The sequence below is a fragment of the Pelobates fuscus genome, chromosome 7 (assembly GCF_036172605.1).
Source record: "Pelobates fuscus isolate aPelFus1 chromosome 7, aPelFus1.pri, whole genome shotgun sequence".
Taxonomy (NCBI): Eukaryota; Metazoa; Chordata; class Amphibia; order Anura; family Pelobatidae; genus Pelobates; species Pelobates fuscus.
Genome location: NC_086323.1, coordinates 28,371,485 through 28,399,047, shown reverse-complemented (window position 1 = coordinate 28,399,047; position 27,563 = coordinate 28,371,485). Strand labels below are relative to the sequence as shown.

At 45.4% G+C, this 27,563-nt stretch overlaps 1 protein-coding gene across 2 annotated transcripts in view; it reads left to right on the top strand.

The window, feature by feature from the left end:
* Window positions 1-27,563, top strand: part of SLC1A7 (solute carrier family 1 member 7) — a 77,654-nt gene that overhangs the window by 7,842 nt on the left and 42,249 nt on the right. For both annotated transcript variants that reach the window (XM_063427848.1, XM_063427847.1), the window contains exon 2: window positions 957-1,036. In XM_063427848.1, coding sequence (XP_063283918.1) covers window positions 957-1,036 — 80 coding nt within the window. The remainder of the gene's footprint in view (window positions 1-956; window positions 1,037-27,563) is intronic.

The following is a 27,563-nucleotide window of genomic DNA, read 5'->3' as shown; positions in this document are numbered from 1 at the left end:
GGGGACAGTGGGCACTGTGAATGTTTCTTCTAACTCAATGTTACAATATGAGTATGTCTGAAAGGATGGGGGAAAAGTGGATACTGTGAATGTTAGTTCCAACACAATGTTATAATATGAGTGTGTCTGCAAGGATGGGGGGGCAGTGGACACTGTGAATGTTGGTTCCAACACAATGTTATAATATGAGTATGTCTGAAAGGATGGGGGGGCAGTGGATACTGTGAATGTTGGTTTTAGCACAATGTTATAATATGAGTATGTCTGCAAGGATGGGGGGACAGTGGACACTGTGAATGTTGAATCTAACACAATGTTATAATATGAGTATGTCTGAAAGGATGGGGGGGCAGTGGACACTGTGAATGTTGGTCCTAACACAATGTTATAATATGAGTATGTCTGAAAGGATGGGGGGACAGTGGACAGTGTGAATGTTGGTTCTAACACAATGTTATAATATGAGTATGTCTGCAAGGATGGGGGGACAGTGGATACTGTGAATGTTGGTTCTAACACAATGTTATAATATGAGTATGTCTGAAAGGATGGGGGGGCAGTGGACACTGTGAATGTTGAATCTAACACAATGTTATAATATGAGTATGTCTGCAAGGATGGGGGGACAGTGGACACTGTGAATGTTGGTTTTAGCACAATGTTATAATATGAGTATGTCTGAAAGGATGGGGGGACAGTGGACACTGTGAATGTTGAATCTAACACAATGTTATAATATGAGTGTGTCTGAAAGGATGGGGGGCAGTGGACACTGTGAATGTTGAATCTAACACAATGTTATAATATGAGTATGTCTGAAAGGATGGGGGGACAGTGGACACTGTGAATGTTGAATCTAACACAATGTTATAATATGAGTATGTCTGAAAGGATGAGGGGGCAGTGGACACTGTGAATGTTGAATCTAACACATGTTCTATTTCTGCCTTCCGCAGGAGATCAGTTACTTCCAGTTTCCCGGAGAGCTCCTTATGCGAATGCTGAAGATGCTCATTCTACCTCTTGTGGTGTCAAGGTAAAAAAAAAAATCTCTGGTGATTCCTCATAGAAAAAAAATAATTTAGATCTGAATAATACTCCATTGCCAGATCTCTAACTAAAGGGACACTCTAAGCACCATAACCACTTATGCTCATTTCAGAAGTTACCGTTTGAGGTGTTCCCCTATTGTTTATAAATGGTCACCAAAAATCAATAAAGCTGTAAAACATCTCCTTCCCTGTCTGACATCAATTGGTGAATTCATCCTTCCTCTATTCCTAGCCAAACGTATAGGTTGAAATGTGTACACTTTGTGAGCTTTCTGTCACTTACAGGGTTATTCACTAAGGTGAGAATTCAAAGTGAATTTAAAATTTAAGGTTAAAATTGTGGTAAAAATGATCTAAGGCAGCCATGCTTTTATATCCGCTTCCGGACCATAAAGCTTTACTTCAAACCTTTTTAAAAAAAATGTTTAGAATGCCCTATTGGGGATTACTCTTTAGGTCCCCCCATAAATGCTAATTAATATAAAAAATGAAGCTACCACATACCAGAAATCGAGCACTGCACAAAGGTCCCCATCTGACATCACAGGAGCCGCTGTTTAGTCCAATGAAATGCGGCAGCTGCCGTGCATGAGCTCTGGGCCTTTACTTGGGAGGGAGATGGGGAAGGAATATAAAAAAAGCTAACCGAGAATTTAGGGAAGAAGGGAAGGTTTCAAAGAAAGAAGTAGGGGGGATAAGCGCCTAGTTACAGATGTCAATTTTGCACAGAGCAGACGCTGGGTTTGTGGGATTTATTTGTACTGTTCAGGAACCGAACAAACTCACAAACTGGGAACCGCCTCTCGGCTTGTTAACACTATTTTGCCTTCCCAGGAACAATTCTCTTCCTCAGTTCGGCAATCCGTTTAAACTTCGTTTTTATGTTACCAAGGTTGACCGAACGCTAGCCCTGATTTTATGGAACTGTTTTGGGCATAGGACCACGTGTGCGGTTGGTCAAAAAAATTATGACTTCCATGGAAATCTCGAACCCCTGAACCAATCTGGGTGATTTTTGGATATGTTGGTCACCCAGATCGGGGCTACCGGGGGATGTAACTTTTTTTTTTTCATGTGTTTTGAAGGTACTTTTGGGGTGTTTGTAAATTGTACGTTTTTCTGTGCCTGGAGATAATTCCGTTTGTACATTTCCTGATTCAATTATCTACCAGGCACAGGGGAGGGGTTACCCTGATTTATGTGGGAGTGTCATGGGAGTGTTTTCTGTGTCCTTGTACTGCATAAAAGCAGGCCATTGAGCCTAGATTAAACAGATAATCTTACCCCTTCATGAAGTCTAGGCTCATGTTTGGGGGATTGGGAGCTATATTCACACGTATAATCACTACGGCACTTGGGACTTGGGAGATTCGTCATGGATGTACTCAGCTGGAGTACTGGGATCCGGTACACTTTTTATTTCCTTGTTAATTATTGGCTGTGCTATATCCCCATTGAGATATATGAAGAACATGTTGGTGCTATATAAAATGATAAAAATAAAAAAAATAAGAATTATGGAATAATGTCTGATCCTGTAGAACTGAATAAGGAGCTCCTGATTCATGGAGCTCCTCCCCGGTCTGCGCACGTGCAGCAGCCTTAAGAACATTAAAGATAAATATATTTCTTAAAATACATTTTTGTGCATTTTTATTTTGTCGTTTTTTTTTTTTTTTGCTGTGCCGAAGAATAATACAAAGATGACTGCAATGCTACAACAGGAGAAACAGATACATGTCAGATATAGTAAAACAGAGGCATGGCATTCGACAATGATCGCAATATTGTAAAAATAATAATAATAAAGAGCGCAAGCATGTCTAAGCAATAAACTTGAAATATGAGAGGCAAAAAAGAGATGAGAAACTGGGCAAGGTCGGTCTTAGGGTTGTGTGCCCGCACAGGGCACTATGGCAGCAGGGGCACCAGGCATTTTGGCAAAGCTTACACACGCAGGGGCTGGAAGTGAAACACAGAGACTGGCAGCAATTATAAATCAAAACTGGCAGTAAGTAAGGGGGCAGAGCTAAACATGCAGCTATGGCGGAACTAAATGGGTGGCGGACGGAGCTAAATGCAGACCAGCTTCCCAGCACACTGGACCATCAGAAATTGGTGATACCTTACATGCAAAATGTACATAGCTAGTTTAGGTGTAAAAGTAACTAAATGGGTATTGAAATATCTAAAGTGTCAACAAGACATATGAGTCCCACAATGTGCGCGACAGGATTACTGCCCAGATGAGCAAGCTTTCAGTTAGCCTATTCCCAAGTCCAGAAAACACCTTTTATAAGAGCTGAGGGCCCCAGGCTGGTACAAAGGCAAGCATTTCCAAACCACGGACTCGGATACTCATATAGTCCTGTTTCTCCCTTTCGGGGATGGATGCTGGCTGCAGACCGTTTTCTGTCCGTGTGGACTATGTAGTGGGGTTTTACCCCTGTTTGTCCTCGGCCCATGTGGGCTGATAGTAGAGAGGACTTGCACTTGGATAAGATGAAGGCCCAAGGGAGACACACTCACCACCCAGCTCTCACTCTTCCAGACTCTGGTCTGAGTCTGAGGCTTCTTTGCTGCTTGATGAGCTTCTAAAGAGGCCCAGAAAAATATCTCATCCAGGTGCCTCCATGACTGCTCAATGTGTACATATTAAGCCTTTTCAGGTTGCATAGACTCGATATTCTGAGACATCGCCTCCATCTTGGCAGAAATTGTTGCGTTCTGCACTGGTGCAGGTTAATATCAAATATCCATGCTAGTGCATGTTACAAGCCAGTGGGGACCATGATAACCCCCACCGGTCGGGTAAGATGGGTCTGCAAGGCCTCCCGGCAGAATGCAGTGGTATACTGAACAGGAGAGCGGCCGCCTTGCCCGTCTGGCAATTCCACCAGGCCCCACTGGAACCTCCAGAGAATTCAAGGCAGGTGAGACTCAGGTTGCAGCTATTTAGCAAGCTGATGGTCGATTAAGCCCCTGATATTGATAAACAGGCTTGGAGCTCACACAAGGTAAATACAGCCGCCATGACGCTCAGGCCCAGGCACCCTTTTGTGCATTTATGTTTATTCTGGATTCTTGTTGGTGGCATTCACCAGTGAAGTCAATTTTATTTTCCACTTTTACTCAGTGTCACTTTATAAAGTATAATGTCTTAACATATATTAAGAAGAAAAAAAAGCAAATTAAACATAGAAACATAGACTGTGACAGCAGATAAGAACCATTCGGCCCATATAGTCTGCCCAATTTTCTAAATACTTTAATTAGTCCCTGGCCTTATCTTAAGTTTAGGATAACCTTATGACTATCCCACGCATGCTTAAACTCTCTCACTGTGTTAACCTCTACCACTTCAGCTGAAAAGCTATTGCATGCGTCCACTACCCTCTCAGTAAAGAGTAGTACTCCTTAAAACTGCTACATCCAATACATTGTCATAAAAAAGAAACATAAATGGACACTTTAGGCTGGAAGAAACCCCCATTTTCTCCATATCTGATACTCTACCCTAAATATAGGAGATAGTCGGGAATAGGAGAGTTTAACCAGCTTGACTAGGAGAGTTTATCCAGTTTGTCTGGGAGAATTTAACCAGTTTGACTAGGAGAGTTTAACCAGTTTGACTGGGAGAGTTTAACCAGTTTGACTAGAAGAGTTTATCCAGTTTGACTAGGAGAGCATAACCAGTTTGACTAGAAGAGTTTATCCAGTTTGACTAGGAGAGCATAACCAGTTTGACTGGGAGAGTTTAACCAGTTTGACTAGGAGAGATAACCAGTTTGACTGGGAGAGTTTAACCAGTTTGACTAGGAGAGTTTAACCAGTTTGACTGGGAGAGTTTAACCAGTTTGACTGGGAGAGTTTATCCAGTTTGACTAGGAGAGCATAACCAGTTTGATTAGGAGAGTTTAACCAATTTGATTAGGAGAGTTTAACCAGTTTGACTAGGAGAGTTTAACCAGTTTGGACTAGGAGAGTTTAACGAGTTTGACTAGAATAGTTTAACGAGTTTGACTTGGAGAGTTTAACCAGTTTGACTGCGAGAGTTTAACCAGTTTGGCTAGGAGAGTTTATCCAGTTTGACTAGGAAAGTTTATCCAGTTTGACTAGGAGAGTTTAACCAGTTTGACTAGGATAGTTTATCCAGTTTGACTAGGAGAGGTTATCCAGTTTGACTAGGAGAGGTTATCCAGTTTGGCTGGGAGAGTTTATCCTGTTTGACTAGGAGAGTTTAACTAGTTTGACTTGGAGAGTTTAACCAGTTTGACTTGGAGAGTTTAACCAGCTTGACTAGGAGAGTTTATCCAGTTTGACTAGAAGAGTTTAACCAGTTTGACTTGGTGAGTTTATCCAGTTTGACTAGGAGAGTTTAACCAGTTTGACTTAGAGAGTTTAACCACCTTGACTAGGAGAGTTTATCCAGTTTGACTAGAAGAGTTTAACCAGTTTGACTAGGAGAGTTTAACCAGTTTGACTAGAAGAGTTTAACCAGTTTGACTTGAAGAGTTTATCCAGTTTGACTAGGAGAGTTTAACCAGTTTGACTTGGAGAGTTTAACCAGTTTGACTAGGAGAGTTTGTCCAGTTTGGACTAGGAGAGTTTAACCAGTTTGACTAGGAGAGTTTATCTAGTTTGGACTATGCGAGTTTAACCAGTTTGACTAGGATAGTTTATCCAGTTTGGACTGAGAGTTTAACCAGTTTGACTAGGAGAGTTTATCCAGTTTGTCTAGGAGAGTTTATCCAGTTTGACTAGAAGCAGGGGCGTACACATGACCTATGGGGCCCCGGTGCGAAAATTGATCCATACCCCCCCCCCCCGCACGCTTACTCTGCGCAGGCTGGGGCCGCAACACATGGCGGCGGGCACCTGGTCGCATGGGTTGCAGGGCTGCGACCGCGGTATGTACACCAGTGCATGCAGATGCACAGACACTTAAAGGACCACTACAGACACCCAGATCCCATCAGCTCAATGAAGTGGTCTGGGTGTCAGGTCCCTCTAGTTTTAACCCTGCAGCTGAAAGCATAGCAGTTTCAGAGAGGGTTAATCCAGCTTCTAGTGGCTGTCTCACTGACAGCCACTAGAGGAGCTTCCGCGATTCTAAGACACTGAACGTCCATAGGAAAGCATTGAGTAATGCTTTCCTATGGGCGGTTTGATTGCTCGCACGGCTCTTGCCGTGCATGCGCATTCGGAGCTGAGCGGCGGAGGGATCCCCAGCGCCAAGGGAGTCCAGCGCTGGAGAAAGGTAAGTGCTGAAGACACACACACACTCTCACGAACAGATGCATACACACTAGCTAACAGACACACACATTTACTGACAGAGACACACTCAGCGACAGACATACATACACACTCACTTACAAAACATACACTCTCACTGACAAACACACACTCACTAACAGACATCAAACAGACTCACTAACACAAACACACTCAGTAACAGACACACAGTAACACACTCACTGACACTCACTAGCAGACACACACTCACTGACACTCACACTAACACACACACTAACACTCACAGTAACACACACACTAACACTCACAGTAACAGTAACACACACAGTAACACTAACACACACACTAACACTCACAGTAACACTAACACACACAATAACACTCACAGTAACACACACACTAACACACACAGTAACACTAACACACACACACACACACTAACACTCACAGTAACACTAACACACACAGTAACACTAACACACACACTAACACTCACAGTAACACACACACACACACTAACACACACAGTAACACTAACACTCACAGTAACACTAACACACACACACTAACACTCACAGTAACACTAACACACACACACAGACACCAACGCATTTTTTTTAAAATTTAATCCCCCCAGCCTCCTTACCTTTTGGAGTGTTGAGGGGATTCCCTGGGGTCCAGTGGTGCTGCTGGGCTCCTGGGGGGCCAGTCAGCCGGCGGGCAGTCAGGCTGGCCGGTGCGCGAGGGAGCACTCTCCCCTGAGTGCTTCCTCTTCAGCTCCCTCGCGCGTCGCGTACTGATACCGGCGCCGGAAGATGACGTCATCTTCCGGCTCCGGTATCAGTGCGGTGCGCGAGGGAGCTGAAGAGGAAGTACTCAGGGGAGAGTGCTCCCTCGCGCACCGGCCAGCCTGACTGCCCGCCGGGTGTAAGCAGGGCCAGCCTCGGGGGGCCCGGAGGTGGCCGGCTCCTGGGACCCCCAGGAGAAGAGGCTGGCCCAGTGCGTACATACCGGGTCGCAGGGGCGGCCGGGCCCCCTGGTGGGCCGGGCCCGGTCGCAGCCGCGACCCCTGCGACCCTGGTATGTACGCCACTGACTAGAAGAGTTTAACCAGTTTGACTAGGAGAGTCTAACCAGTTTGACTAGAAGAGTTTAACCAGTTTGACTTGGTGAGTTTATCCAGTTTGACTAGGAGAGTTTAACCAGTTTGACTTGGAGAGTTTAACCAGTTTGACTAGGAGAGTTTATCCAGTTTGGCTGGGAGAGTTTGTCCAGTTTGGACTAGGAGAGTTTAACCAGTTTGACTAGGAGAGTTTGTCCAGTTTGACTAGGAGAGTTTAACCAGTTTGACTAGGAAAGTTTGTCCAGTTTGACTGGGAGAGTTTAACCAGTTTGGCTAGGAGAGTTTAACCAGTTTGACTAGGACTTTTTATCCAGTTTGGCTGGGAGAGTTTGTCCCGTTTGACTAGGAGAGTTTGTCCAGTTTGACTAGGAGAGTTTAACCAGTTTGACTAGGAGAGTTTATCCAGTATGGCTGGGAGAGTTTAACCAGTTTAACTAGGAGAGTTTATCCAGTTTGGCTGGGAGAGTTTGTCCAGTTTGACTAGGAGAGTTTATCCAGTTTGACTAGGAGAGTTTAACCAGTTTGACTAGGAGAGTTTGTCCAGTTTGACTAGGAGAGTTATCCAGTTTGATTAGGAGAGTTTAACCAGTTTGGACTATGAGAGTTTAACCAGTTTGGACTACGAGAGTTTAATCAGTTTGACTAGGAGAGTTTAACCAGTTTGGACTATGAGAGTTTAACCAGTTTGACTAGGAGAGTTTATGCAGTTTGGACTATGAGAGTTTAATCAGTTTGACTAGGAGAGTTTATCCAGTTTGACTACGAGAGTTTAACCAATTTGACTAGGAGAGTTTATCCAGTTTGGACTATGAGAGTTTAATCAGAGAGTTTATCCAGTTTGGACTATGAGAGTTTAATCAGTTTGACTAGGAGAGTTTATCCAGTTTGGACTATGAGAGTTTAACCAGTTTGACTAGGAGAGTTTATCCAATATGTCTAGGAGAGTTTAACCAGTTTAGCTATTTTGATATTAATGAGAACATTACGGACGCTCTTGATATCTAATAGTTAATCCTTGTGTCAGCATTTTTCAATAATATTTTGCACACGGGACAGTATGTATAAAAAAAAAAAAAAAAGAACAAAACTTCAACAAATACCACAGATATTTTTCCAGTGCCGATTAAAATCCAAAAAGCAGCGATGGGATGTCTGAAGCCACGCAGAATCCTGATTCACATTCTCTGAAACTGCAGCATATGGGAAAATGTGATTCATATGGGACAACTTGGTAATGAAAACCAATTGTATGGTTCCTCTGAGTCTGGCATGGAACCCACAATTTATAAACATATCACAGAATAAATATATTTGTTGTATTGCTGGAAAACTGTGAGGACGACTACAGGCAATACGTAGGCATCCAAGCATTAGAGGGGTTAGAGTAGGTGATAAGGAATTCACAGTTTCCGCCTATGCCGACGACATCCTCCTGACCGTCACGAACCCGATTGAGTCGATGTCGGCATTACAGGAAGTAATACGAGAGTACGGGGAACTTTCCAGATACAAAGCAAATATCCAGAAATCCAGTGCTATGTCAATCGGATTAACGGCGGCCGATGCGGCCCTGATAAGGGAAACGTATCAAATTCGGATGGAACTGAAATCTTTAAAATATTTGGGCGTCCATCTAAGACCCGGGACGATTATACTCTGATAACTATGACCCCATGCTACGGGCGCTGATAGGTGATCTGGACAAGTGGACGGATAAACCTATCTCTTGGATAGGGAGAATTAACTCTGTAAAAATGAACATCCTCCCCGTATCCTATTTTTATTTCAGGCTCTACCTGTCCGAGTCACAAAATCTCAACTGGTACCATTTCAAAGGGTGATAGGTGATTTTGTTTGGCAAAATAAGAGACATAGAATAGCCAGACAAGTCCTGCATAGGAGAAAAGATAGAGGGGGTTTGGGACTACCGAACCTGTATTACTACTACCTAGCGGCCCAACTAACTCAGGTGGCCATGTGGCACTCCCCAATGGGGGAACGAAGGTGGGTGGAAATAGAATCCATGATGGTTGGACTCGACGTCCCCCAGTTCACGTTATGGGTCCCAAAGGACCATAGACCTATGATAAGAGTGACATGCCCGGCCATTCTCAATTCACTTCGATTATGGGATGCTAACAGCGTCAAATATGGGCTTACTTCCTCCCCCTCCCCTATGGCTCCGATACTCAGAAACAGAGAGTTTCCACCTGGAATGGCCCCTAGAAACTTCCGAAACATAGAAAAAACTGGGATGCAACAAATCCACCAACTTTATAAAAACGGGGAAATCATACAATTCGAAGAACTTCAACAAGGTAACCATTTGACCCCAGATTTTTTTCGGTATGTTCAGATTCGGGACTCTGCTAGGAGACCCCACATTAAAGCAGCAGCCCAGGGAAAGCTGTCTTTTTACGAGAGATTATGTATGGAGGGAACCGCCCCCAAGGGCATGATCACGCTTCTATATGCCCACCTTAGCACTGAAACTAAAGAATAGGGTAGATTGAAATACACTGATAGATGGGAGGCGGACCTGGGGGAGGAACTGGAAGGAATTGAGTGGCAGGAGATATGGGAAGCGACCAAGAACGTTTCCATATGTGTCACGTTACAGGAGCAGGCATGGAAAACCATTCTCAGGTGGTATTCTACTCCAGTGACATTACACAAAATGCGTAAGGTAGACACGGACGATTGTTGGAGGGGATGCGGATTACGAGGCACGTACATCCACATGTGGTGGGAATACCCGAAAATACACGGCTTTTGGAAATCGGTAGAAGACCTATTGAAACAGGCGTTCGGCAAACCTTTGGTCATGGACCCATGGATCTACCTGCTCAACAGATCTATCGAGGGATGGACAAAAGGGGAACAGAAACTAGTGCACGTTATAACCTTAAGCGCGCGCAGATCAATAGCAACGGCATGGCTCTCGCCTGAGGGACCGGAGATTCGAGGGGTCATATCAAGGATACGGGCAGGCAGAGTCATGGACGACCTGACCGCGAGATTAAAGGGGACGGCCGTATCTTTTCAAAGGACTTGGGAACCATGGGACAATAGTTTGGTGGGCTCCAGTGGTGACTGAAGGGATCTGTAAGAGGAAAAATTGGGGACCAACACTGCAGGGACCCAGCGGCGACCGGGACTCTGATGGCCTCGTTACCTCCCCCCCCCCCATGCCGCCCCCCCCTCATTCTCTCAACCTACTTCTTCTCTTTCTCTAATTTCCTCCCCCTCCTTTAGACTTTTCTCTTCTTTTCTTGTCTGGTCTATTCTCATTTCACACCTCTATGTCTCTCTTGGCTTGCATATACTCTCGCCCCTTGGTTTACAGGGGTATTGTTCTTCTATGTCTCTTTTATTTTCCTTTCTTTTCAATTTCTACTTTTTATATTTTTCGTGTCCCGGGCATGATTATACAGTCAGAGAAATGAGGATGCCTAAAGATGAATCTAGTGTATGTTGAGTTAGGGCTCCTCATTAAGCTGCATAGCCTGGAAGAAACATAAAATTCTCGATGGGAGGCAAGGCATAAGGGAATTACAGAGAGGCTTGTTCGTGTGGGCTTATGTCAACTATGTTTTTGTCCAAGAAAGTTCTTTTCATTGTTGGCTTCTGAGCAAGCCTGAAAGTTGTGATGTACTTGCTGTACCTATCTTGTGAAAAAAAAAGAATAAAAAAAAAAAAAAAAGAAAACTGCGAGGACGTTAGATTGAATAACTTACTTTCCTGACCTGTATTTTATTTTAATAATCACTATATATCTGTGGTACTGTAAGCAGATACTATGTGATTGATTTATTATTGCTTCATACACTAAGAGATGTATAAAAGAACAAATAAACTCATATAGCTACAAAAAGCCACAGGAGTTCAAAAGTGGGATAGCACATACAATATAACAGGTGCAAATAAAGATACAACCTGTATAACAGGACGTGATCTGGAACAAATCTAAAGGATAATAAGTAATATATAGTGAAGTATGTTATGACAAGTAAAAACAGCACCCACAAGGTAGAGAACTTACAAGAAGTACTGATGGTCTGCACTCATCTCCCCTTAGGGGTATCTGTATACAGGGAACTCTTCAAATGGAAATAGAAATAGAAATATATACATAGAGTAGTACTGTTAAAATATAAAAAAATGTATTGCACTGATTGCACTTACATTCAGGTAGCAATCAGCAAGCACATCTCTACTAGCAAGTGGAACAGGATGGTAGATAAATCTGTGCAGTGGAGATGTGCTTGCTGATTGCTACCTGAATGTAAGTGCAATCAGTGCAATAAAATTGTTTTATATTTTAACAGTACTACTCTATGTATATATTTCTATCCTTTTGAGGATTTCCATTTGAAGAGTTTCCTGTATACAGATACCCCTAAGGGGAGATGAGCGCAGACCATCAGTACTTCTTGTAAGTTCTCTACCTTGTGGGTGCTGTTTTTACTTGTCATAACATACTTCACTATATATTACTTATTATCCTTTAGATTTGTTCCAGATCACGTCCTGTTATACAGGTTGTATCTTTATTTGCACCTGTTATATTGTATGTGCTATCCCACTTTTGAACTCCTGTGGCTTTTTGTAGCTATATGGGTTTATTTGTTTTTTATACATTTCATTTTGAGTGAGTGAGGTACACTCTGGGTGATAGTACATTTGCACTTCTGAGGTTACGTTATAGTACATTTTCTGTATACACTAAGAGATGGTTTAAATGCATGAGTTTGAGATATATTTCCACCTTAGCTATTTTGATCTTCAATTTCCTTGTCAATTCACTGAACTTCACATTTTCCTAGATAAACCCTTTGGTGTTGTACAATGTACAGGAAAATAATCAGCAAGCGTGTTAGACAAAGTGAGCACTCTGTAATTTAGCTGAAATAGAGTGAGGTCATAATCTTTTTCCACAAAGCTGGGACGAAGTTCTAGGTGTCAGTTTGGGTCTCTCCCTTGTACCCCAGTCCTTTAGCTGTGTCCTTCTCCTTTATCATAGCCCCCAGTTGGATCTATCCTTTTTAGCTAGTTCCTCAGTTCTCATTAGCCCATTTTCTCATTTTTGGCTCTCTCCCCTTTATTCATGCCCCCCACTGTGTGTCTCCCCTTTCCACAACTCCTGACATTTCAAATGGACAACGAGGGACACTTGAATCTTAGAAATTTTAGGTGCCTTACTACTAAAAATGTATGCAACTAAAATGTAATTTATAACAAGAACAATGTATCTTATTTACACGGACTGATTTATAAACATCAAACAAAAAGTGTAAAAATAGGAATCTCCTAAAAAGACTATCTAAGCAAATTTATTGAAGTTAAAATACAAATTACTGGCAGTATTATTGCTCTGACACACCAACAATATGGAACTCCAAGGAAATAGAGGCATTAGGATAGAAAAGAGGGACAGAGGGATTTAGGCCCAAAATAAGGACTGTCCTTATATATAGGGACACTTGTGAGGTGTGACTTTACATCATTCACAGGCGTATGGGAAAGCATTGTGATCATCACTTCTGTTTTATGTTATATTATATTCCAGTTTATTGCAAACTCGCTGTTTCTTTTCAATACTCCTAATTATATTTTAATTACCGGTAGATGCAGGATGTAATTAACATTAGGGATGTAATTCCCAGCAGTACATTCCTGCAGGATTCACTAAGGGTCTATAGTGCAAAGGCCCCGTAAGAAGATTAAGTATATTATCAGTTTTAAGAACACAGTATTTCTAACCAAGGTTCCCAGGTCAGAGGGCATTGTCAGTGACTCCACTCGCCTTACCCAGAGAGGGGATATAAGGACATGACCAGTGCTGATTAAGTGTTCAGTAAGTTCCCCTGAAGGCTGGCCATACAAGGCCATAGATGAGTCCTATTACTATGCAAGCTTCTTGTCTCTTATTTATAGAGAGAGAATCCCAGCCACCTGGAGGCAGGCATGAACCCCTGGGTCCTTTGGGATTTCTCTGCTGATAGACATCAAATCTTTTATATGAGAAGGGAATTAAGACATGGCTCTATGGCAGACAGATACCCAACCCGTTCCCTTCTACAGCCCAATTCCTTCAATATCTCCTGGTCTTGCCGTTGTTTGCTTTTATACTCTCCATCCATGCAGAGCGTACAGATACAGTATTTACAAATACAGCCTTTGGTCAGTTTACGCATCATATGAGTCAACAGACTGACAGACACCCCTGATAGAGGGATCGGTCTACAAAAATCTAAGCACATGAAATGATTTTAAAGTACATATCAGTATGTCAGCATCTTAGGGTGGAGTTTTGATGATTTTTTTTATACTTTTAGCAATAATACTATAGCTATTTGAATTTAATCTCTTAATGATTGTATTTGTCCAATTCTGTCTGTTAAATAGAAGAACCAACTTAAGGGAACAATCTAAGTACCTTGATAACTTACATCTTATATCTTAAGGGAAAACATTACCTCGTTTAAAGGATCACTATAGTGTTAGTAAGACAAAGCTGTCCCAGTGCTGCCACCCCCGGTGACCACCTTAAATGCTTAACTGATTCTAGCACCGATGTTCCTTGGTGCTTGGTCGGACCCCTCATCGTCCGATGTCAGTCGATGGGGGGGGGGAACCTAATATTTGTTGGCGCTTTATAAATATTAATAATAATACAAATAATAATCAGGCCTTCACCATAGCAAAAAAAGCATTGACTCAATGCTTTCCTATGGGCTTCTTCAACACGCGTGGTGGACAGTCACTAAAACTGCAATGTGTGGATACAGTATCCATTTTTAAAGGGACACTGCCAGCACCATAACTACTGCAGCTCATTATAATGGTTATAGTAATATGAGTCTATGAGCATGTTCACCAAATTTTGAAGTTCCGAGGTTGGATGAATTTACACTTAATAATGCGGAAGGGTAATTCCCATATTGTCAGTGTACCTGCAGAAAGGCCTCATGTTTTAGGAAGAGAATTTGGCAGTCGGTTCCAGAATGATTTGACAGAAAACCTAGGGCCAGCGTGCATTGGACATATAGTAACATAATCATAACTAAAGCTACAGTGAGTATGGAGCTTAGAAATCTCCTTTCACACGCATGCCGTTATTTTCCCAATTTCAGCAATAAATAAATTAAATTACAGGTAGAACTCGAATGTAACTCCACCTTTGGCTTCTGTTTCTAATGTGAACGGGACTGTTCCATGTAATTAGAAGTTCCCAAATATGACTATGTGGGAAGTCATGCATTGACAGGCTGAGCTACTGTGCTTGACTAAATGTTTCCCATAGAAAATACTCTGAAATCTTTGTGCATGTGCCTGCTTATGATATAGCTCAAATGTTACATCACCCTAGCATGGTTGCAGAGAGAGGCTGCAAATTAGAATTCTTTTTTTTCATAATTGCTAATTCATGATCTACAAAATACATTAAACAATATGGGATGTCAACTCCCAGATGTACAGCCCTTTAAAAATACTTGTTCTGGAAAATGAAACAGAAGAAATGGATTTCGTAACTGTATTTGTGTTTGCCCTGGAGTCAAACCAAAGCTGGCACTGAGATACGTGACATGTCAGAAGCACGTAAACAAATCCATCCAAACAAGATGTGTGCACTAAATCCAGCTCTCTGCTGTCCATGAGTGAGCCGGATTAGGTTGTATCACCTCTCCAGCTGGTGTCAAGCACAATGACAGCTCTTCTATCATTGTGTCTAGATTCCGTGGTTTCCCCAGGGTTTGTGAATGGAAATAACATAAAACAGATCTAGTTTTGAGTTGTATTACAGAACACTTACATAGGGGCAGATACAAAGTATATCAGTTATGTTAGGCAAAGGAAATCTGGCCATGTCAATGGTACAGATTATATATCTAACGTTTAACACAACTAGCCACAAAGTTAGAAATCTGAGGTTAAGATTGACCAGAATGATCACTTTTGATATTTTGAGAGTCTAACTTTGGTTGTGGTATAACATTTTCTCTTAAACCATATAATGGCAAGTCCTCTGAAAGTGTAGAGAGGGTCCTGGAGCAAGTTAGTATTTGGGCTCTCCTTTAGCACAAGGGTGGACAAAATGTAAACCCCCCTCTGTCATACAATTCCCACAATGCTATGCCAGCTGGGGATCTACCATTTGTCCATCATTGCAGGGTTGTATTTGTGAGCAATGTTTGAATGTAAGCATGTTATTTGTATGGGGTACTGTATGGAGTGTACTGTTATCATAATTTTATGTGTGTAGTAGGGTGACTTCCCTGTGGTCCTGCTGCTGAATGAGACTGATAGGAGTGTGTGGCTGGAGAAGGTTCTCTCCTTGTCGTCGTACCCCCTGCCATCTGTGCCTCCTTGTCCTATATGACTCCTGTGCAGACTCTCCCCGTAGCTGGGAGGAAGTGACCAGCACTCACTTTCTCCCAGCACTGCCGAGATTACAGGTGCCCAGACACACTGTTGAAGGTCCCGACAGAGTCTCGGTTCATAAATACCCAATGGATGTCCCTAAGTACATGGGCCCCTCCAGTGTGCTAGAATAGTTCCACCAATGGGCCCCAATTTATGCCATGAATAGGGATATTGAAAAGCAGACAATACATTTGGAACTGCTAACAATTGCTGAGCAGATGTTTATTTGACGGGCTCAGTATTTTCATTGAAAAAAAAAAGGAAAAGGTACGATTGGCTGACAGGGTGGCAGTTATTTCATGGTTTGGGCAGAACTCTCTACTGGGTAGGAAGCCACATTTCCAGGGCAGTGAGGGTAAACATCTCGGGGCCTGAGTGCCTACATTCCCAATAGATCTTAAAGTTCAAACACAAAAAATGTAATATTGAAAGAGGATTTCTTTAAGATGTAAAAAAAATACTGTACGCCACTATCTGTACCAAATAACACATAATAACACAGACTTTCACTGACATATACACATACACTGACACATAGACAATATTTTACTGACACGCACAATGACACACACACAAACTCACAGGCACATAAGCACACAAACTTTCATTCGCGGCAACCCTTACCCAGTAACCATCCCCACCTGACATTTACACAGCCACATACATGCACATTATTTATTTATTTGATTTATTACTAGCATTTATAAAGCGCCAACATATTCCTAGCCACACACATACAGTGTCCTGTAGTGGGCAGCTATTTACATGAGTGGATTGGTGATGGGAGATAAGTAACAGAAGCCTTGGCCAGTGTTCTCTGTACATTCAGCCTGCTATGCTTGATAGCAGATCTTCAGGAACAGTTATACAGGTGTATATCACAGTACCTTATGTGTCACAGCCTGGGGAGGTCCAGAAAGGGGAAAGGGACCCTTCCCACAATCCCTCTCATCTCACTAGCGGTTCCGACACCCTGGCCGCTGTAGCTCCAGGCAGCACCTGTAGTAGCCATCCAAGGAGTGGCCGTGGAGGTATCCCTAGGCCGAAATATAAACACTGACATTTCTACAAAAAGACAGTGTTTACTGCAAAAACCTGAAGGGAGTAATTATACTCACCAGAACAAATACAATAAGCACCTTTTTTTGACACAGCGCATACACTCCAACGTCATAGAGCCGATGACTTCAAGGCCCGTCAAAACGTTCAAGGCCCGCCAAAATGTGGCTATAGACTAAAGGCATAGTATATAAAAAGGGCACTTAGGGTATGGATCATTGCCCTATTGTGGTTTCTGCCCACAGTTCCCAAGAGTGCGTTATAATTCTGTGTCTATTTTGGTATTTTGATCTCGGCTTTCCTCTGACTATTCTCCATTCTGTTCTCCTGTGACTCGGCTATCGTTTTTTCGCTTCCCTGATTTCTGGCTTCCCTGACTCTGCTTGTCCCTGACCATTCTTTATTTAACAACATATAACCTGACCGTTCTAAGGACCGGTAAACGTTGTCTAATCTATTAACATTTACACACTGAGTGTTGGGTCACTAGGTATTGTGACAGTGTAAAACTCAGTGCTGTCCCAGATCCTCCAGTGCCTGTGTGTGATGCTGGACAGGAAGTGGTAGGAATCACTTCCCGTCTGCCCATGAAAAGCCTCTCACAAAGGAAATGCCTTGCAGGAGCAGCGGAGACAACATTGAGTAATACACATTGTATAACAGCTTCTGTTTTTATCATCTTAATCATAGGAGGCTGACTGGACTACAGAAGACATAGAAGAGTGAATGATTTGCAAATAATGTTTCAAACTCCACCCCCAAAACCTAAACAAATTATTCTTAATACCACATTTAAATGGACACTATAGTCACCAGAACAACTACAGCTTATTGTATTTGTTCTGGTGAGTATAATGAGTGCCTCCAGGCTTTTTGCAGTAAACACTGTCTTTTCAGAGAAATGGCAGTATTTACATTACAGCCTAGTGATAACTCCAATGGCCACTCCTTGGATGGCTACTACAGGTGCTGCATGAAGACACTGAACTTTCCTCATAGAGATGCATTTATTCAATGCATATCTATGACGAGATGCTGATTGGCCAGGGCTGTGTTTGGCTTGTGCAGGCTCTGCCCCTGTTCTGCCTGCTTAGCAATCTCAGCCAATCTAATACTTTCCTATGGTTTTCTATGATTTGCTGAGATCACCACTTCTGATGATGTCAGCCAAGGAGGCAGATCAGGGGCAGAGCAAGCAGCAGCAAACTGTAATAAAGGTAATATTTACTATATTTAGAGTGGCAACGAGGGCCAGGGGGGCTTTTAACACTATAGGGTCAGGAATACATGTTTGTGATCCACACCCTATAGTGTTCCTTTAAGAACTCAAATCCTTTAATTCCTCTTAAACACTAAACGCACCATTTACCCCAATACTAAACTTAACCCAACTCTAACCCTAAACTAAATAATTCTAAACACTCCTTATACCACAGCTATACCTCATGTCAAGCTTTTAATCCTTTAAACACTAATCATCCTTTGTATTCTAACTCTGACATCTAACCCCTTTCAAACCTCTTTTATCGTATCACATACCTCCCAACATATTAATGGACAAAGAAGGACACTTTTTATTTTAGGAGTGTGAGGAAGTGAGTGTGTGGCGAGGGGTGGAGCTGTTCTGGGAAGTTTTAAGTGACTTCTAGGTGACTTTTGTGACTTGCAAACAAGAATAAGTACCAATACAAACACCAGAAGTGTAACACACAAGGTAAAACAATAAACAAACTTATGCAAATAAATGGTAGGGGTCTTAGAATTAAACACAAAACCTACAAGAGAAAATCTAAAACCAACATATCGTAAAACTGTTTGGGATATACAGTGGTGTGTGCAAATGGAACCACACTCACATGCTGCAGAGCCGTATAAGGCTCTGTATGTACAGCCCAAGGGTGCCTATCCACGCTAAGCGAGATTCCGAAGTAACACAATGATCCAGTAGATTAACAAATTATATTTATTATAAACTTTGAGTAAATCAAATAGTAGATAATGAAGGAGATATGCCAGATATGCTTAACTTATCAGTGTAGCTGATACTAAAAAGCTATTTCACAGAATAAAAAGCTCACCACTGGCAATATCAAACCTTAAAAAAAATCAGTCTCTTCGCAGACGCGTTTCAACCTGCTGAGTACTTCTTCCTAGTGCGTTAAAAGGACCCGAGCTCAAAAACAATGTCAGTAAATACATAATGTCATATATGCAAATTTTATCTACACTTTCCTTGTCTAGATGGATACTGGCTGGTTGTATGTGGCATGGTGAGATCCCATGGATTCTATTACTTCATCCAATCCGACATTGAAAAGTTGGACAATCAGCTGTACAAAGCTAGAGTGGAGTACTTAACATGAATGTATATAATGCAATATAATATAGTATGGCATGATTGAATTTTAAGTAAATGCAGATTTGGGTTCATTTGACCCTAATTCAGCAGCACTCCAATGAAACATGAGTAGTGTGAGCCTGTGAGTTGACTGTGGTATGTGATAGATTTCTTCTCCAAACTCCAGATATTGCAGGACTACAACTCCCATGATTCTTTGAAATGAAATAGATAGATAGAGATCCAGGGGAGTTGTATTTCAGCAACATGTGGTGGGCCAAAGTTTGGAGAACCTGTCTATCAAATAGAACAAGCTGATATATTGAGCTTATGCTAACAAGAGGGAAGCTATAGAGCAGGGGTCAGCAACCTATGGCCAGGGCCGGTGCAAGGATTTTTGGCTACACAGGCGAAGATGCATTTTGCTGCCCCCCTACCCCCCCCCCCCCCAACAAAAAAATGCATCTTCACCTTTGAGTCTCGTCGCCCCCTTTTAGATTTCTTACCCTCTTTAGTGCTTCATATCCCGTCTCTTTAATGTCTTGCCCTTTTGTTTCTTACACCCCCTTTAGTGTGTCTCTTACAACCCCTCTTGTTTATTTCTTACTTCCCCACCAGCCACATTCTATGTCTATTTCTTCCCCCAGCCCCTTTCTGTCTTTCTCCCATACAAACATAGATAAATAGGCAAAAATACATATATACACAAAGACACAAAAATAGAAACACACAATCATACAGGCATACAGACCGTTATTTAGGCACACAGTGACAAAGATATACAGACACACAATCAAACAAACACATGCATACAGACAGTCAAACAATCTACACTTACAGGTAAACTCATATAAATGCAGACAGACTGTCATACAGAGACATACAGACACAGTCATACAGAGACATACAGACACAGACATACAGTCATAGAGAGACATAAAGACACAAGCAGTCACACATGCAGTCACAAGTACATATTTACATCTCAGGCCTTATGTATTTGAATGTAAGCATGTTTTTGTATACAGTATGGAGTATGTTTATGTGAATGTAGGGGTGTGTTGTGTTGACGTTTGAATGCAGGGGTGTCTTTGTATGTAGTGTTGGCGTTTTACTGCTGAGATGTATGCACATTTACACAAACATTGCCACAAACACTGCGATACACATACACACACACACACATATATATATATACACAGATTGACAACATACAGATACACACACACTGACATACACAGACACAGTGACAGACATACACACTGACATACAGATACAAACACATACACACAGACATACAGAGCACACAAAGACACACATAATGATACACACACTGACAGACAAAAATACAGACACATGCACTGACAGACATACATATACAGATACACACACAGTCACACACTGACAGACATACAGATACACACACACACAGTCACACACTGACAGACATACAGATAAACACACACAGTCACACACTGACAGACATACAGATACACACACACACAGTCACACACTGACAGACATACAGATAAACACACACAGTCACACACTGACAGACATACAGATACACACACACACAGTCACACACTGACAGACATACAGATACACACACACACACATGCTAACCATATATACTTTTATAGCCACCCTCCTGTTTCCTACCTTTTGGGTGCAGGAGGGTGGCTTCCCTGGAATCCAGTGTGAAGATCTGGCTGAGGTAGTTGGGAGTTAGGGGCTGGCTCTACTCTCCCAGCCCCTCCTCTCTGCTCTCCCATGCAGCTCCAACCATGCAGATCCGGAGGGGGCGGTATTTCCAGCTCCTGCAAGGAGCCAGCCGGGCTGTGTGCTACGCGGGGAGCAGGGATATGACGTGTTCATATCCCCGCCCCCTCCACACTGTCCGCGGCATGATGCAGGAAGGAAGGAAGGCTGGTCTGTGGGGATGCTGCTGCCGCCGCTCGGTCACGCTACAAGAAGTGACCGGCAGGAGAGGAGCACTGTGTGCTTCTCTCCTGCCAGTCACCCGGACATTTGCGCCCCTGTGCTGGAGCGCCCTAAGGCGGCCGCCTGTGCCGCCTTATGGTAGCGCCGGCCCTGCCTATGGCATGTGTGGCAAGTGCAAACTAAGTGGTGATTGCAGGTAGTTAGGGACAATCCTCAATTTTAGGCATTGCAGCACTTAGAGGAGGTGATCTCAGATCACTTCCTCCCAGCACTTGTGATTAGGAATCCGCACTGGAATAGAGCACAGCAGCTCCTGCCATTAATATGCAGCTAGTCTGGTCCCCACTGGACTCCAGGGAAGTCACCCACACTGGTAGATATTCACAAAGCTGCAGAATAAGCCCCCCCTTTATACAAATAAAGCAAACACCCCTCCACACGCATACAGTCCCCACAAACACAACACCATAGACAGTCCACATACAGTGAGGGGAAAAGTATTTGATCCCCTGCTAATCTTGAACATTTGTCCACTGACCATCTCCGCTCATTACCTGTATACAATACACCTGGTAGCCAAAAATCTTGCTGTTTGATAGGGGATCAAATACTTTTTTCACTCATTGACATGCAAATGAATGTATAACTTTTTTGACATTGTTTTTTCTGTATTTTTATTTTCTTTTATTCTAACTGTTAAAATACACCTACTATTAAAATTATAGACTGATCATTTCTTTGTCAGTGGGCAAACATTCAAAATCACCAGGGGATCAAATACTTTTTTGAAGCTGAGCTGAAGCTGGGTGAAGCTGAGGGTGGGCAGGGGTGAAGCTGAGGGTGGTGGGGGGTGATGGTGACGGTGGTGGTGGGTGTAGCTGAGGGTGGTGGGGGTGAGGCTGAGGGTGGTGGGGGTGAGGCTGAGGGTGGTGGGGGTGATGGTGGGGAGGGGTGATGGTGGTGGGGGGTGATGGTGGTGGGGGTTAAGCTGAGGGTGGTGGGGGGTGAGGCTGAGGGTGGTGATGGTGGGTGATGGTGGTGGGGAATGAGGCTGAGGTTGGTGGGGGGTGATGGTGACGGTGGTGGGGGGGTGAAGCTGATGGTGGTGGTGGGTGTAGCTGAGGGTGGTGGGGGTGAGGCTGAGGGTGGTGGGGGTGATGGTGGGGAGGGGTGATGGTGAGGGTGGTGGGGGTGATGGTGGTGGGTGGTGAGGCTGAGGGTGGTGGGGGGTGAGGCTGAGGGTGGGGAGATGGTGTTGGGGTGAGGCTGAGGGTGGTGGGGATGATGGTGGTGGGGGGTGATGGTGGTGGGGTGAGGCTGAGGGTGGTGGGGGTGATGGTGGTGGGGGGTGATGGTGGTGGGGGTTAAGCTGAGGGTGGTGGGGGGTGAGGCTGAGGGTGGTGATGGTGGGTGATGGTGGTGGGGAATGAGGCTGAGGTTGGTGGGGGGTGATGGTGACGGTGGTGGGGGGGTGAAGCTGATGGTGGTGGTGGGTGTAGCTGAGGGTGGTGGGGGTGAGGCTGAGGGTGGGGAGATGGTGGTGGGGGTGAGGCTGAGGGTGGTGGGGGGTGAGGCTGAGGGTGGGGAGATTGTGGTGGGGGTGAGGCTGAGGGTGGGGTGATGGTGGTGGGGTGAGGCTGAGGGTGGTGGGGGTGATGGTGGTGGCGGTTAAGCTGAGGGTTAAGCTGAGGGTGGTGGGGGTGAGGCTGAGGGTGGTGATGGTGGGTGATGGTGGTGGGGAATGAGGCTGAGGTTGGTGGGGGGTGATGGTGACGGTGGTGGGGGGGGTGAAGCTGATGGTGGTGGTGGGTGTAGCTGAGGGTGGTGGGGGTGAGGCTGAGGGTGGTGGGGGGTGAGGCTGAGGGTGGGGAGATGGTGGTGGGGTGAGGCTGAGGGTGGGGTGATGGTGGTGGGGTGAGGCTGAGGGTGGTGGGGGTGATAGTGGTGGGGGGTGAAGCGGAGGGTGGTGCGGGGTGATGGTGGTGGTGGGGGGTGAGGCTGAGGGTGGTGGGGGTGAGGCTGAGGGTGGTGGGGGTGATGGTGGTGGGTGGTGAAACTGAGGGTGGTGGGGGTGATGGTGGTGGGGGGTGAGGCTGAGGGTGGTGGGGGGTGATGGTGAGGGTGGGGGGTGAGGCTGAGGGTGGGGAGATGGTGGTGGGGTGAGGCTGAGGGTGGGGTGATGGTGGTGGGGTGAGGCTGAGGGTGGTGGGGGTGATAGTGGTGGGGGGTGAAGCGGAGGGTGGTGCGGGGTGATGGTGGTGGTGGGGGGTGAGGCTGAGGGTGGTGGGGGTGAGGCTGAGGGTGGTGGGGGTGATGGTGGTGGGTGGTGAAACTGAGGGTGGTGGGGGTGATGGTGGTGGGGGGTGAGGCTGAGGGTGGTGGGGGGTGATGGTGAGGGTGGGGGGTGAGGCTGAGGGTGGGGAGATGGTGGTGGGGTGAGGCTGAGGGTGGGGTGATGGTGGTGGGGTGAGGCTGAGGGTGGTGGGGGTGATAGTGGTGGGGGGTGAAGCGGAGGGTGGTGCGGGGTGATGGTGGTGGTGGGGGGTGAGGCTGAGGGTGGTGGGGGTGAGGCTGAGGGTGGTGGGGGTGATGGTGGTGGGTGGTGAAACTGAGGGTGGTGGGGGTGATGGTGGTGGGGGGTGAGGCTGAGGGTGGTGGGGGGTGATGGTGAGGGTGGGGGGTGAGGCTGAGGGTGGTGGGGGGTGATGGTGAGGGTGGGGGGTGAGGCTGAGGGTGGTGGGGGGTGATGGTGAGGGTGGGGGGGTGAGGCTGATGGTGAGGGTGGGGGGTGAGGCTGAGGGTGGTGGGGTTGATGGTGGTGGGGGGTGAAGCTGAGGGTGGTGGGGGTGATGGTGGTGGGGGTGAGGCTGAGGGTGGTGGGGGGTGATGGTGAGGCTGAGGGTGGTGGGGGTGATGGTGGTGGGGGTTGAAGCTGAGGGTGGTGGGGGTGATGGGGGGTGAAGCTGAGGGTGGTGGGGGGTGATGGTGGTGGGGGTGAGGCTGAGGGTGGTGGGGGGTGATGGTGGTGGGGGGTGAAGCTAAGGGTGGTGGGGTTGATGGTGGTGGGGGGTGAAGCTAAGGGTGGTGGGGTTGATGGTGGTGAGGGTGATGGTGGTGGGGGTGAGGCTGAGGGTGGTGGGGGGTGAAGCTAAGGGTGGTGGGGGTGAGGCTAAGGGTGGTGGTGGGTGGTGATGGTGGTCGGGGGTGAGCCTGAGTTTGGTGGGGGGTGATGGGGAGGGAGAGCCTACCTTTCCCTGGTGGTCCAGTGGGCTCCCTGGTGGTCCGGTGGCCCCTGCTCCCGGTCTGCAGCTCCACAGAGCTGCAGACTGTGTAATCTCGCAAGATTCAGAGCGTTGCCGTGGTAACCCGCGGCAACGCTCTGATTGGCCAATTCTCGCGAGTCACATGGTCTGCAGCTCTGCACACTGCGGAGCTGCAGACCAGTGTCTGCGGTGGCCGGCCTGGCAGCAAGGAGGGGCCTCGCACCCGGCGGCATACCGGGCAAGCTGCCGGGCCCCCTCCTGGTGTTAGGTCCTCAGTCACTGACCGAGGACCTGACACACTCTGACAACAGGCGGTTTAGGCGGCCACGAGGCCCCAGCCAGCGCAAGGCCTTAGGCGGCCGCCTAAACCGCCTAATTAGAGAGCCGCCTCTGCACATATCCCCAGATAGCTGGGATCTGAGCGCACAAAACTACCGAATAGCGCGCAGATCCTATTCACACAGTTCAATTGCCATGGAGCCGAAGTCTTTAACTACACGAATGGGCTCCATGGCATAGCTATCTGGGTTAACACATTCACTTAAAGTCTGGTCCATAGTCCAAAGGCAAGAGGCGGGCAAGCAGCCCCCTCCAAGGACACGTGGCGAGGTCGGTTTCGCCACAGTGAATATGGATCCCTGTATTTTTGATAGTCCTCTGTCCGTCTCTACATTGGTTTCTTGCTTCATTTAGGAATTTGTTCAAAGTTTTTGTGCTTACTTTCAAAGCTCTCCCTGCTTACATCTCCTCCCTCATTAGCAGATATGCTACAGACCGATCTCTTTCTATACTATTCCAGTATGTCAAACACATTTTGCTAGAATTACATTTTGTCTTGTTTAGCTATTGTACAGCGCTGCGGTATAAAAAATTGTAATTGTTCTACTGTAATATTGCTTATCAAAACATGAATAGCCAGGGTTATGCACTAAAATAATAAATCATTTTTACAATAATATAACTGAAAACGTAAATGACCGAAAAATATCTCTAATTCAGCTATTTTGGATTAAAATGTGATTCACTTCATTGAATAACCCCGAAAGTGGTGGGGGAATCGTGAAAGATATGCATTTAATCGGCAATTTAGACATGACATAAGTCTCCCTGTAGTTTCAGAACTACAAGTCCATTGATGCTTTGCCAGGGTAACCTCATTTCTTGAGCCCATTGCCACAGAAACTACCCTGCGGCTACATATTGCTATAAACACAAGCTGTAAATTAGATATATTCTCTGTATGCTGTTTGTTTTCCAATAAGCACTTGGGCACAAGAAGCCATTTATAAGCCAGTGATAATTCTTATAATTCCATTATATGTTGTTCTCAAAGCTTGTGTTCATTGAATTGCTCTTTTGATTGAGTGGCAGTATCCTTGGATGCAGGTGAAGCTTCGACCTCTGTGTGCCCGCTGTGCCACACATGTGCCATGGGTTCAACATCGTTGCCATAGAAAGTAGCAAAGTATTATAAGAGCAATTTGTTTTGAAACACTGAATCACTTGGTAGGTGTTAAAAGAATTGTTTCTACTTAAAGGGACCATATTAAGAACCAAAGCCGTTATATGTTAATGTAGTGATTTTGGTGCACAGTTCCTGTCTCTTTTCTATTGCAATGTAAAACACTGCCATTTCTGAGAATTCCTATATTTTGTCAAGAACATGCCTTGAGTGGCTGTCAGACTGTCAGCCAATAGAGACGTTTCCTCATTAAAGGACCATTATAGTGCCAGGAAAACAAACTCGTTTTCCTGGCACTATAGGGTCATTAGCCCCCCCCCCCCCACCCTCAGGATCCCACTCTTGCAGGGCTGAAGGGGTAAAACACTTACTTTTCTCCAGCACCGGGCTCACTTGGCACTGGGGAACTTTCCTCCATCTCCCTCAGTGAGACAGCCACTAGAGGCTGGATTAACTCTAGTGTAAATATATATACACTGCTCCAAAAAAATAAAGGGAACACGTAAACAACACAATGTAACTCCAAGTCAATCACACTTCTGTGAAATCAAACGGTCCACTTAGGAAGCAACACTGAGTGACAATCAATTTCACATGCTGTTGTGCAAATGGGATAGACAACAGGTGGAAATTATAGGCAATTAGCAAGACACCCCCAATAAAGGAGTGGTTCTGCAGGTGGTGATCACAGACCACTTCTCAGTTCCTATGCTTCCTGGCTGATGTTTTGGTCACTTTTGAATGCTGGCGGTGCTTTCACTCTAGTGGTAGCATGGGACGGAGTCTACAACCCACACAAGTGGCTCAGGTAGTGCAGCTCATCCAGGATGGCACATCAATGCGAGCTGTGGCAAGAAGGTTTGCTGTGTCTGTCAGCATAGTGTCCAGAGCATGGAGGCGCTACCAGGAGACAGGCCAGTACATCAGTAGACGTGGAGGAGGCCGTAGGAGGGCAACAACCCAGCAGCAGGACCGCTACCTCCGCCTTTGTGCAAGGAGGAACAGGAGGAGCACTGCCAGAGCCCTGCAAAATGACCTCCAGCAGGCCACAAATGTGCATGTGTCTGCTCAAATGGTCAGAAACAGACTCCACGAGGGCGGTATGAGGGCCCGACGTTCACAGGTGGGGGTTGTGCTTACAACCCAACACTTTGCAGGACGTTTGGCATTTGCCAGAGAACACCAAGATTGTCAAATTTGCCACTGGCGCCCTGTGCTCTTCATAGTTGAAAGCAGGTTCACACTGAGCACATGTGACAGACGTGACAGAGTCTGGAGACACCGTGGAAAACGTTCTGCTGCCTGCAACATCCTCCAGCATGACTGGTTTGGTAGTGGGTCAGTAATGGTGTGGGGTGGCATTTCTTTGGGGGGCCACACAGCCCTCTTTTTGCTCGCCAGAGGTAGCCTGACTGCCATTAGGTACCGAGATGAGATCCTCAGACCCCTTGTGAGACCATATGCTGATGCGGTTGGCCCTGGGATCCTCCTAATGTAAGATAATGCTAGACCTCATGTGGCTGGAGTGTGTCAGCAGTTCCTGCAAGACGAAGGCATTGATGCCATGGACTGGCCCGCCTGTTCCCCAGACCTGAATCCAATTGAGCACATCTGGGACATCATGTCTCGCTCCATC